This window comes from Saccharomyces mikatae, assembly GCF_947241705.1.
Source record: "Saccharomyces mikatae IFO 1815 strain IFO1815 genome assembly, chromosome: 11".
Lineage (NCBI taxonomy): Eukaryota > Fungi > Ascomycota > Saccharomycetes > Saccharomycetales > Saccharomycetaceae > Saccharomyces > Saccharomyces mikatae.
In genome coordinates, this window is record NC_079266.1 from 584,081 (window position 1) to 596,294 (window position 12,214).

The 12,214-nt window shown below is 37.7% G+C and overlaps 7 protein-coding genes and 1 non-coding gene across 8 annotated transcripts; 6 read left to right on the plus strand and 2 right to left on the minus strand.

The window, feature by feature from the left end:
• The first annotated feature begins 153 nt into the window (after positions 1-153).
• Positions 154-249, plus strand: Smki_11.trna16K. The gene is made up of 2 exons: positions 154-190; positions 214-249. It is a non-coding gene; the product is annotated as a tRNA-Lys (tRNA).
• A 157-nt stretch (positions 250-406) lies between these two features.
• Positions 407-850, plus strand: AIM29 (Aim29p; the record flags this gene model as incomplete). Its single annotated transcript, XM_056223983.1, has 1 exon — positions 407-850. The coding sequence occupies one exon, from the start codon at positions 407-409 to the stop codon at positions 848-850; it is 444 nt and encodes a 147-aa protein (XP_056077947.1).
• A 113-nt stretch (positions 851-963) lies between these two features.
• On the minus strand, positions 964-1,890 carry SMKI11G2800 (uncharacterized protein; the record flags this gene model as incomplete). The annotated part of the gene is made up of 1 exon (XM_056223984.1): positions 964-1,890. The coding sequence occupies one exon, from the start codon at positions 1,888-1,890 to the stop codon at positions 964-966; it is 927 nt and encodes a 308-aa protein (XP_056077948.1).
• A 1,183-nt stretch (positions 1,891-3,073) lies between these two features.
• On the plus strand, positions 3,074-4,186 carry ECM4 (S-glutathionyl-(chloro)hydroquinone reductase; the record flags this gene model as incomplete). The annotated part of the gene is made up of 1 exon (XM_056223985.1): positions 3,074-4,186. The coding sequence occupies one exon, from the start codon at positions 3,074-3,076 to the stop codon at positions 4,184-4,186; it is 1,113 nt and encodes a 370-aa protein (XP_056077949.1).
• Positions 4,187-4,447: 261 nt separating this feature from the next.
• On the plus strand, positions 4,448-5,539 carry MSA2 (Msa2p; the record flags this gene model as incomplete). The annotated part of the gene is made up of 1 exon (XM_056223987.1): positions 4,448-5,539. One exon carries the CDS (start codon positions 4,448-4,450, stop codon positions 5,537-5,539), a length of 1,092 nt encoding a protein of 363 aa, XP_056077950.1.
• A 230-nt stretch (positions 5,540-5,769) lies between these two features.
• VPS501 (sorting nexin family protein) lies at positions 5,770-7,518 on the plus strand (the record flags this gene model as incomplete). The annotated part of the gene is made up of 1 exon (XM_056223988.1): positions 5,770-7,518. One exon carries the CDS (start codon positions 5,770-5,772, stop codon positions 7,516-7,518), a length of 1,749 nt encoding a protein of 582 aa, XP_056077951.1.
• A 77-nt stretch (positions 7,519-7,595) lies between these two features.
• On the minus strand, positions 7,596-10,112 carry TRZ1 (tRNase Z; the record flags this gene model as incomplete). Its single annotated transcript, XM_056223989.1, has 1 exon — positions 7,596-10,112. The coding sequence occupies one exon, from the start codon at positions 10,110-10,112 to the stop codon at positions 7,596-7,598; it is 2,517 nt and encodes an 838-aa protein (XP_056077952.1).
• Positions 10,113-11,240: 1,128 nt separating this feature from the next.
• On the plus strand, positions 11,241-12,203 carry MTD1 (methylenetetrahydrofolate dehydrogenase (NAD(+)); the record flags this gene model as incomplete). Its single annotated transcript, XM_056223990.1, has 1 exon — positions 11,241-12,203. One exon carries the CDS (start codon positions 11,241-11,243, stop codon positions 12,201-12,203), a length of 963 nt encoding a protein of 320 aa, XP_056077953.1.
• Positions 12,204-12,214: the final 11 nt, after the last annotated feature.

Here is a 12,214-nt window from a genome sequence, read left to right on the forward strand (position 1 = left end):
CAGAACTAAATTAGATCTAGACGTCACCTGCTGAGTCATGTTAGTTTAACTTCGGTGACGTTGGACCTTAAAAGAAAAAAAAGAAGTTTTAAGCTTGGGTGTTGTGACATATATCAAAATTGAATGTTATTTAGGGTATTTTCGAAGAACTCATCCTTGTTAGCTCAGTTGGTAGAGCGTTCGGCTTTTAAGCGCATTTGCTTAAGCAAGGATACCGAAATGTCAGGGGTTCGAGCCCCCTATGAGGAGTTCTTTATTTTTTTTGTCTTACTTTTATCAAAAGCTTTCATTTGGAAGTTGTATTAATACTGAAAAGAGAGAAAAAACAAATATGTAGTACCTGAAAGGATTTAGTTTATTCTCTTATCCGTTTGCGTCATTCATGAATTCGAACAAAAGACTGAAAATGACAACAACCTATCATGATTATGATCTAGAAGAGCCGTTGACCTCAAATGCCAGACCTTTAAAGAATTCAGTAATTACTATTAGAATAATAAAATCTTTCCCATATAGAAACGTCAAGAACATAGTGTTGCATGATTATGATCTCGCTGACAAAACTGCAAAGGATTTGTTCATTGAAGTTATGAAAAGAATCCAGAATGAAGGTTCGTTGAGACCGTTCCGCAATGTTAAGTATGATACTCTAAAGATATATACACACGCACATGGTTCCAAGACAGTTAATCTTGTAATTAATTTCGATCACGATGATGACTGGATTTTAGATCCTGAAAATGAGGAAAAGAAACTGTTTGAATACGGCATTGAGAATGAAACTGAGATTTCGCTCTTCAACAGGGGTGATTACCTAAGGTTTAAAGAGAATCCTGAAGAGAAATGGTGAGATGTTGTTTGATTCATGAACTTCACTAAAGTGCTACGAATATATATAAATACATATGAAAAAGATTAACATCAAATGCGTATGTAGAAATGCAAAGGAGAATGCGACTCGTTCTAAAAAACAACCTGATTCCTATAAAAAATGTCATCTTCGATAGCGCCAAATGTATAGCTGTCAAACTCAGAATGCACATCTTTCATTCTTTCATCGGCACGGGGGGCTTGCTGATGGTGGTGGTGGTGGTGATGCTGACGACGATGGTGACGACGATGGTGACGGGAGTGAGAAACATCGTTTATGCTGACAAGAGATTCGCGAATAACACCCTTCGAGTCAATCTCTCTCCTCATCACCGATTGATCGAATTTCAGTTTCCGAGGGATCTGGACTTTCTCCTCGTGTTCAAAGTCCTCGGTGTCCTCATCTACTGAGGAAATTTTAGTGCATGTAGGGTGTTGGTCAAAGATGGAAGATGTGTGCGAATCAACGGAAGATGCGTATGATACGTCTTCCAGTTCTAGGAAAGTACCTTTGTCGTCTATAGAGCTGCTAATTTCATCCACCTCCTCATCTATCCAAGACTCCGCATTTTTTTTCAATGCAGACTTCAAAGTTTTTGACTGTTTTTGGTCACCATTGTGCTGTTTGGGCCACATTTTATCTTCGATACTATCTATGTTAGTTAGATCCGGGCCATACAACACCGTTACATCGGTTTCTTTGTTCCAGTTGATGGAAAGTGGGTCAGACTTGGAGTTCTGTAAGCCATAGTGATTTATAGACCAACGCCTCCACAGGCAATGATGTAATCTAACGAGGTACATGTTATAATCAAGCGAATCCTCCAGCGAGCAACTTGGTAATCGAAGTAACTTGTGTTTACGCATCTTCAATAACAGTGTCCATGAAGCTGGCATTTCCAGGCTTGCGTCATTAAACTTATGGTGGAAATAGTCAATGGCAGGCTTATTGTAATTAGTCATGTTATCCAGTAACATCAAATTTTGATACGAAATTATTGTATCATCTAAACTAGTCATTTTTCATATATATTTTACGAGTGTGCTAGTGATTCTGTATGGTACCTGAATAGAAGAAGCGAGAAAAGTTAAAGTTAAACTAAGATACAGAGTTATTTTTTTTAACGGTGTTGGTTATACACATAGATACATATATATATATACATATATTTTCTAGGAATGCAATAAGTATTTCTTCTTACTGCAGTCATCCAGAGAAAGGCAAAAGAAGAAAGAAAAAAACATGATTATTCTCCCCAGGTTTTTTCTTTTGTGGGCGGAAAAAGCTCAAATCTTGAACTTCCCCGCGGGGGTTTCTTCGTCAACTATCGTGCTGGAAACGAGAAAAAGATACTTAAAAATTATATTTTTCCGGTCGCGTAAAAATACTGTAGTATTAACGGAAAAATACTATAAAACCAAAACACCCCATCCAACTCCCCCCGTCTTGCCCCTCTCGCTCTTCACTGTCCCCCGCTTTTGGTTTTTCCGGCTACAGTAATCCAGTTGAAGGAGGCCGGAAAAATCCAAAAACCCTAACAAAAAAGAGCGGGGCCAAGGAAAATGAGTGTTTTTTTCTCCCCGGGGCTACTTGTGTACTTCGTTCCGGGCTCTCTGTCGTCGTTCATAATGATCCTAATGGAGATTTCGCACTCATCATCCTTCTTTTAGCGGAAACAACTCATCTTAGGAGAATGTTATTACGTGAGGTTCAAGACTATGAGTAACTAATCAAGTTCTAAGATCCACTTGAGTTCATTTGAGGCACCTACCTAACGTACAAGTGACTTTTCTTTTTACTTTTCCTTTTTCTGTTTTCTTTTCTTTTATATTTAGTTAGTTATATTTAATATGTGAAAACCTATTCAATTGTTGAAACACATTCCAAGTCTAAAAGATGCGACACGGAAATATGATATAGGAGGGACATTAGGACTCACCCTAACACTCATTTCCCTGTCATAATGACAGTCCCAGGCCTCGACGTAAAAAATTACTTGATGATTCGTATTGGATTGTTTTTCGTTACTAATGTATTAGTCAATTGTGAAATTGTACACCCCTATTTATTTAATTGAGCACTCAATAACCCCTCTTGACCCTTCTTATTTATGGTATAAAAGAAAGTAGATTATCAGCACCACTGATCTTTGGTAGTACTTCCCAGTAGTAGGCGCACAAACATAACGCAACAAAGTAGCAAATGTCGAAACAGTGGGCTAGTGGTACAAACGGAGCTTTTAAGAGACAAGTGTCCTCCTTCAGAGAAACAATCTCCAAACAGCACCCTATTTATAAACCTGCAAAGGGGAGGTATTGGTTGTATGTTTCTCTAGCGTGCCCATGGGCACACAGGACACTAATCACAAGGGCCTTGAAGGGATTAACTTCGGTTATAGGATGCAGTGTAGTCCATTGGCATCTTGATGAAAAGGGATGGAGGTTTCTTGACATGGATAAGCAACTGAAGGATGGAGAAAGTTTCTTAGAACATTGGCATGATGCTGCAGGTGGTATCAAAACTGCTAAAGAGGATGCCAGTAAGAGCTTCGCCGCCATCGAGAACGACAGTCAAAGATTTATGATTGACGGCACCAATGAACCCCACTATGGATACAAGAGAATCAGTGACTTGTATTATAAGAGCGACCCCCAATTCTCGGCGCGGTTCACCGTTCCAGTCCTATGGGACTTAGAAACTCAAACCATTGTCAACAATGAAAGTAGCGAAATTATAAGGATTTTGAACTCCAATGCCTTTGACGAATTTGTCGATGACAAGTTTAAAAAAATAGATCTTGTTCCTGAACGCTTAGAAGCCCAAATCGATGACTTCAATTCTTGGGTTTATGATAGCATAAACAATGGCGTATACAAGACCGGATTCGCAGAACGGGCAGAGGTATATGAATCTGAAGTCAACAAAGTATTTGAGAACTTGGATAAAGTGGAAAAAATTCTCGGTGATAACTACGCTAAATTGGAGGCTAAGTATGGTAAAGGTGATAGGCAAAGAATCTTGAGTGAATTTTTTACTGTGGGAGATCGATTGACCGAAGCCGACATTAGGTTATATACCACTATCATAAGATTCGATCCCGTCTATGTCCAGCACTTTAAATGCAATTTTACGTCCATCAGAGCAGGATATCCTTTTATTCATTTGTGGGTGAGGAATCTGTACTGGAACTACGACGCCTTCAGGCACACGACAGATTTCGACCATATCAAGTTGCACTATACTCGTTCGCACACAAGGATCAATCCCTTAGGAATTACAACTTTAGGGCCTAAGCCAGATATTCATCATTTATAATCATCTGTATTTAAATAAGCGACTGTCTGTGAATCCTTCCAGGATTACCTCTCTTCTATACTCAATTGGGTAATTGACGCGAAACGCGTTAAAGTGCAAAAATGGCGCCTGAAAATATATAACGCAGTGAAATATTTTCACCTTGCAAGCTTCATGCACAACTGTACTCATTCTTCTGTTTTATCAGTTACGACCTGCTTTCTTTTTCACAATTTTCGTTTTATAGTGGATTTAACAAGACAAAAGTTTTCTAACCAGTCAATGGTATACATAACGCCACAACAAGAACAAAGATCCAATCCCACTCCCCAATCTAGCCATAGCCTTATCTTTTCGCCAATCAGAGCCCCTTTAATGCAAACTCCGTCTTCGTTGGATTACCAATCACCTTCTATCGTTGTGTCATCACCTTCAATGAAGGTGCACGATCGCTCTTCCAGTTTCGGTAAGTTTTCGCTATCGATTGGTCAAAATGGCAAGGCTGCGATTCTAGGGCCTATAAACATTCTACCCACTGAGGCACCGAAAACAGAGAAATTGGTGTCAAAGAAGAAGCCCAATACTTCTGAACGTGTCGAAAAGACTCGTATATTATCCTTGTTGAAAAAAATGAGAAATAAGAGCAGTACTGTTAATAAGAAATACAGCAAAGTACCACTCAACCCTACAATAAGTTTACACCCAGAAGCCACTGCATCTTCACCAATAGCTTCCAACACTGTAAAGCTATCTCCTGCTAAGTTAGCTTCTCCAAGAACTCCGAATGCTAACTCAAATTTAAATCTGAACTTTACCTCATTCCAGATCAAAACAGGGTTCACTCCTAATATCGATGGAATTCTACTTGAAAACTTTCCATCTCCAAACGTAACTACCGATGCACAGAATAACCCTTCTAGTAACATCCTAGGCAACAGCCATGGTGGTGCCAACAACACCAATCAATTTCTTTTCAATTTACCACTTCAGTCATCACCAAGGCAATTCAAATCTCCTGCAAGATTAATAGATCCTCTTCCCATATCGGATTGGAATACCAGTCTCTTAATGTCACCACCAAGAACAACCAATTTTGAATCTACGAACAATCACTTCAATGCAAATTTCGCTCAAGCATCGATGCTAAGGCGCCCTTCGCTACCTCACATAGACGAAGTGATTACGCAGGACTCTAACCCAATAAACTATTCAAATAGATCCGAATATCTATCTGTGGATCAAAGTGCCAATAATCGTAGTGGCGTACTTTCAGAGCAATCATATAGTAACATCATGAAAGCTTCGATGATTTCGTCACCTATTGAGAAAGATGACGCTACGATGGCTCTACGGAAACTCGTCACCCGAGAGTAAGTGCACTTGGTTCTCTTGAGATGCTTTATGTAAATTCTTTCATTATATATTCAAAAACCAAAGAACTTTATAAGAACTTTATTTAATTAATTCTATTACACAATAATCCTTCTTTTTTTTTTCACTGAATAGTGACGTGGAGGTAATTTACGCTGCGCTTATTTGAAAATGTTCACACAATAGGGAAATTGAAGAGTAGTAAATCAGGGCTACAAGCCTACAAATAAGATATGGAGAAGGACAAGGCGTCACATGCGAGCCCAAGCATTGAAGTGAATGAATTTGTTGTTCAAGGAGAGATATCAATAGATGACTCGGAAAGGTCCATCAAGAGTAACAGCGTTAGCATTAGCGATGATGAAGATAGCAAGACAGATGCTCTAGATAACATAGCCACGCCGTCCTCATTTCAAACAAATTTAGCAATTGATAATAAACTATTAGATAAAAATCCACAGTACGAGAAACTTTTCACTGATAAGAGAAGACGTCGAAGGCCAGAAATCTGTAATAGTCATCCAACCAAAGCAGAAGACACTGAAACAAAAAACGGCATTAGTGATCAGTTTTACCGCATTAAAGTTCTACTAGGCTCAGATTTAAACTCATTAAAGGATTCTTTATGGATAGTAAGGATTTCCTCACAACAAAATGTGGAAAAAACTATTGCAAGAGGGTTCACTGACTTCTATTGGTTGTACCATCAATTGCAAAATAATCACTGGGGAAAAACTATCCCTCCGCCTACTAGATCCAATATTCTTGTTGAGAAGGATGAGTTTGCAATAAACCATCTCTTTATGATACGTAACAACGAGAAGTATGACCCAGTTTTCAATTTCAAACCAGAGCATATAATATCAATACAGTTAATGAGGATGATTAAGCACATATTCAACGATACTGTTTTGCGTTCGGATTCAAACTTTATAGATTTTATCGGTTGGGATGATATTCTTCCTGAAAATTCACAAATGGTTATCGATGGCAATACCATTACAGGGGATAAAGTAATAATGTCGCCTTCTCAATTCCAAGAATTAAAAGAGTTTCATAAACAATCAAAAAGAGTTGAATCAATGACAAATTCTCACGCTTCGTTAGTACCGATAACAGAACTCACTGAAACTTATATAAGCCCAACAAAGCTTTTCTCTAGAAAAGATTACCAGAGACTTTTTCAGCCTCAAAGCACCGAAAACACCTTTAATAACAACGACCCGTTGATTCAAGAATGGATACCTAGAAACAAGACATTATTCACTAGCTTATCATTTGGTTCGAGTACACCTACTTATAAAGAAACTTCTGCTGAGATACAAGCGTGCCATGACTGGGTAGGTGTATGCAAGGAGCAGTGGAAACAATTAATCTATCATGTATTAGAGTATATTGTAGATGAGACAATGAAGGTGAATTCTGTTCTCAACGAATTTACAAACTGTCTTAAACAAATTTCCTCAGAAGAAGTCATCAGAGCAAACTCTGAGTTGTTCTCAAAATTCTCTATATTGAATGAAGTTTTCCTACAAAAATTCAAAGGTGTCTCACGAGAAGACATAGTGAAACTGATCATATTATTTGATGAGAATGTAAGATTTTGCGAGTCATATGAATCCATTTTAAACCGTAGATCGAAGCTGGGTAGAATACTAAGCATCATTGAAATGGATCTAGGCAAAAAAAAAAGTAATCTCGACAAGTTATCTCTTGGAAATAACAACAATAATAGTGAAGACCCTAAAAGGTGTACAGCAGAAGAGGAATACCGAATTGTATCAAAAAGGTATAACCATGTTAACCGATGCTGGTGCAAAATTATGGAGGATATTTTAAACGAACGAAAGATATTTGAGGAAAGAGAAGCCATTGAGATTAAGAGATGCTTCGAATCAATAAGGGATTCAAACATAGAGGAAAAGAAACATTATTTAAAATTATGGGAAGACTTTATATCAAACGAGCATGAAGATCAATGAATATGTACATAAAACGTAAATAAATGCGAAATTTACTAATGAATAAGGGCAATTGACTACGTAAGGGAATTAGACCACTAATTTTTCTTTTGTTTTTTTAGCTTGATTTCTGGATCATGAATGCTTTCTACATCTTCGAAATCCTCTTCTTGTTTTTTTTCTTCCATGAATGCTTTATTTAGTAATGGAAATATATGCTGTTGTTCACCAATTCTCTCATAATCAACGATCATACTGTCGAAAGCAAAGCAGAATTCTTTTGCCTTCACGTCAATATTATTGTCTAATTGAGGCAACTTAGGATATCTTTGAGAAAAATGTGTTAAGATCAACTTTCTAGCATTCATTTCATTTGAAACATCAATCGCCTCATTGATAGTACAATGTTTTTTCTTTATGGCATCATCTATTAGTTGATTTTCTAGCGTAGCTTCGTGAATCAACAAATCAGAATTATAACCTACTCCAAGAGAAAACTTCTCAATATTAGGCCTTGTATCACCTGAATATGAAACCTTGAATGTATTTTGCTCATTGTTTTCATCCATTCGAAAGGTAATGGAGTTCGAATATGCCCAATCACAATGTATTGCTCTGCACGTCTGAAAATACTCAATCGATAAATCATCATACATTTTCCTAATCTGGTCGACGTCTCTATACGAAGAATCTCTGTCCAGGTCCAGTTTTCTTCTCACTTCGTGGTTGCTATTTTCTTTTAATATTTCGTCAAACTCCGCCAAAGGAACAGACTGAGTCTGCATCCTCACAAACGAATCATCAATGAAATGTTCACAACTTATGTATTTGATTTTCTTCAAGATTCCTTTGTTTTCTAGAGCTAACCATTCATGAACAAATTTATTGTACTGCCATGGAGTAACCACATATATGTAACTCATTTCATCATCCTTGTTATATTTGTACCATTCATTTAACAGACTGATTATCCCCAAGTGATGATCTGCGTGTAAGTGACTCAAATATATCATCTTCAAATCCTGAAATATTGACTTCACTGCTAATTGTGAAAACATTCTGTGAATGGTTCCCAAAGTATTCTCACCAGCATCCAGCATAATGTTTCTATTTATTATATTGCCGTCGGCATGAGCATAAGGAATCTTAACTAATGTGGAGACAACATTTCTATATTTTGAAGGTAATGCGCTACCAGTTCCTAATGAAATGATTTCGACATGTCTTCTCTTTTCTGCTGTATTGTTGAAATTGTTCACATGCAGCTGATCGTTGATAACTGTATCGACGTTAGCTAAAGGGAATTCCAGGGGTTTAACGTGCTCTTCAAAGATTTTTTGCCACGAAAAAGCTGGCACGTCACCGGTTATTTCGCATTTCATCGGCTCTTCATTTCTATGAAACGGTTCGAAGATTACCTTCTTATTCTGTGCAAAAATGTGGATATCATCCTTTTCTATTACTGTGTTCAATGGTCTCTCCTGTGACTCAGACACCGACGTTCCCTTGCCAAGCGGTTTGTCGAACCTATCATAAAAGTCCTTGGAAAACACACGATCTGTTCTTGGTAAATTGTAATTATTGACTTGTAATGCCTTCAACTTTAATGTAGTCAATGCAGAACCGAAAAATGATACTGTATTTGGAGAGATTTTATTGTGAGATACCATATGTTTAACTTTTCCGTAATCGTTTCTATCAAATATGTCAATGAACCTGAATAAATCGTCATTAATTGTAACATCGTCACCAAGAAAATAGTATACCATACCAAGTTCAGCACAATCATAATCTTTGAAGCTTTCCATGAAGGCATTTAAATATGAGTCATCTGGAATATCCAAGATCAATACTTTGGCAAAATGACGTTCCTTCTCTAACACCTGTTCAGGAGTAACAACAGTACCGTTATCCAAGGTGACTTTTTGACCTTTGGTTAACTTTGCAAATAAGGGTCCCTTCGGAACACCCAATTTGACAGCTTCTTCAAGTTTGAACTTACCTCTCACTGGATTGAAGGCAATCTCGTAATTGGTAGAAACTTCCACTTTCGCTTCCAAGTTAGGCAACTCTACGTTCAAATGTGGATCACTGGAAGGATCATATCTATCAGTGGGTGCATGCTTGGGGAACATTTTCGAAACTATAGAACCTAACACACCTTTTTGAAAGCTGTTAAAAACTTCAGTTTCATTATTTACGCTATTTTTCAGAACGTTGAAAGATTTAACAGTTATTGCCTTATCTTTGTACACTTCCTTGTCTTCCATAATGTGATTATTCAAATCAATACCGAATCTAAAGACGAAGTACCTCCAAGTGGAAACTATATAATTCAGAATGTCATTTCCATAGTGTAATACGAGATTACTTTTTCCTTGATCTGCAATGGTCAAAATCATTCCAGGTAATCCACCAATATCCGACCAGTTTAATTCACCAGTAAGAAAAATATCCTTCAATTTTGATATTCTAATCTTCCTTTCCGTCAAACTTCTTTGGGATCCTTCGCCAATCTTACCAAAGAAGTACTTCTCACCATGTGCAGACTGGAGCAACAGCAAAGGATGCTTCGTATCCGACGTAGGGTGTGTAATGGGTATGAATGTGAACATCGTTGAAAACCTTCCAAGATTTTTCTCTCTAGGACTAGTCGGTCTTTCAATCTGTTGATTTCTAGATACCTTTCTGTACGGTTTATACCTTCTGACCAAATAGAATACTGCAGATGGGAAAGGCTTCAGGTGCAGATGCCTATTGAACAATGTATTCGACAACTTGAGTTATGTTAGTGCGCGGAGGAAGATTACTTCACTAACTCTCTATATACTTTCTCGGATATTTAGAAAGAAAGGGAAAACGAAGTTAAAAAAGCAGTGCCTAGCCTAAGTCATTAGAAGGTAGCACGTACAGTCAGAAAAGGGCCCAAGACGAGGCATTGGCTGCTAAATACATCTTGCTTTACGTCAGTAAAGGGTTATGCGATGCCCAAAAATTTTTTTTCACCTCGGGTAAGTCTGTCCAGAATATTAAGTAGTCCCAATGTAGAAATGGTTCTTTCTCGTTTGAGACCACAAATTGACAATGATAGTGTTGCTAATATTACAACCACTTCATTACCATGGCCCGCCAAGTAATTGTAACAGCAAGGTATTTCTGTTGAGCGGGCTGCTTTTTCAATTCATTAAAGCGACAATAATGATATGCATACAGGTATGGCGTATTTTTGATTAGTTCTGAAGAATTTGAGTTGTTCTCCAGAACACCAAATATTGATGTATCTAAGATCACAGCAGTGCACTGTTGATTTTACTACTGCCTCTGTAAGTCGATATAAATAGTAATATACATTAACACGCATACCCTAATTACCCCTAACTTTATGAGAATATTTCAGAGTTGGTTTTTACTACAATCGTATATGCCCTAACTAAAAACATGGACCCTACGACTCTTTTAGGCGGAGTCAGACCGAATCAAACAAACCCTAATACAGTACCATGAACTGGTAAATGGATTTCTATATCGTTGCAGAGGTTTATATTACTGTCTCGACAATTATGATATATTGACTCAGTGGAAAGAAAAAAAAGGCGACTATGCAAAGTATTTAAGTGCCTTGCAGTCAGTTTCCTCTTGTTTAAGTTATAGTATCTTCTTGTCTGCCGAAGTCAACAGTACCGTAAAGCACAGTACAGTTAATTCGTGTTCAATACAAACCATTATTATAAATTTATAGAAAAATGTCAAAACCTGGCCGTACCATTTTAGCAAGCAAGGTTGCTGAAACTTTTAATGCGGAAATCATCAAGAGTGTGGAGGAATATAAGAAGATACATAATGATCAAGGCCCTCTGCTTGTGGGATTCCTAGCTAATAATGATCCTGCTGCTAAGATGTATGCTACATGGACCCAAAAGACTAGTGAGTCAATGGGGTTTCGTTATGATTTAAGAGTGATTGAAGATAAGGATTTTTTGGAAGAAGCTATAATACAGGCTAATAACGATGACTCCGTGAACGGTATTATGGTGTATTTTCCTGTTTTTGGCAATGCTCAAGATCAGTATTTGCAACAGGTTGTATGCAAGGAAAAAGATGTTGAAGGGTTGAACCACGTTTACTACCAAAATCTGTACCATAATGTTAGATACTTAGACAAGGGAAACCGTTTGAAATCCATCCTACCTTGCACACCACTAGCCATCGTTAAGATATTAGAATTTTTAAAAATTTACAACAATTTGCTACCAGAGGGCAACAGGCTGTATGGGAAGAAATGCATAGTAATAAACAGGTCAGAAATTGTTGGTAGACCACTGGCTGCACTTTTGGCTAATGATGGTGCCACGGTCTTCTCGGTGGACGTTAATAACATTCAGAAATTCACCCGTGGTGAAAGATTGAAATTGAATAAGCACCACGTAGAAGACCTAGGGGAATTCTCTGAAGACTTGTTAAAAGAATGCTCTCTTGATGCAGACGTGGTCATTACTGGTGTCCCTAGCGAGAATTACAAATTCCCCACTGAATACATCAAAGACGGTGCCGTATGCATCAATTTTGCATCCACTAAAAACTTTAGCGACGACGTTAAGGAGAAGGCTTCTCTTTACGTTCCAATGACAGGTAAAGTTACTATTGCAATGTTGTTGAGAAACATGCTACGTTTGGTAAGAAACGTGGAATTATCTAAGGAAAGGTAGATAGGACTTTT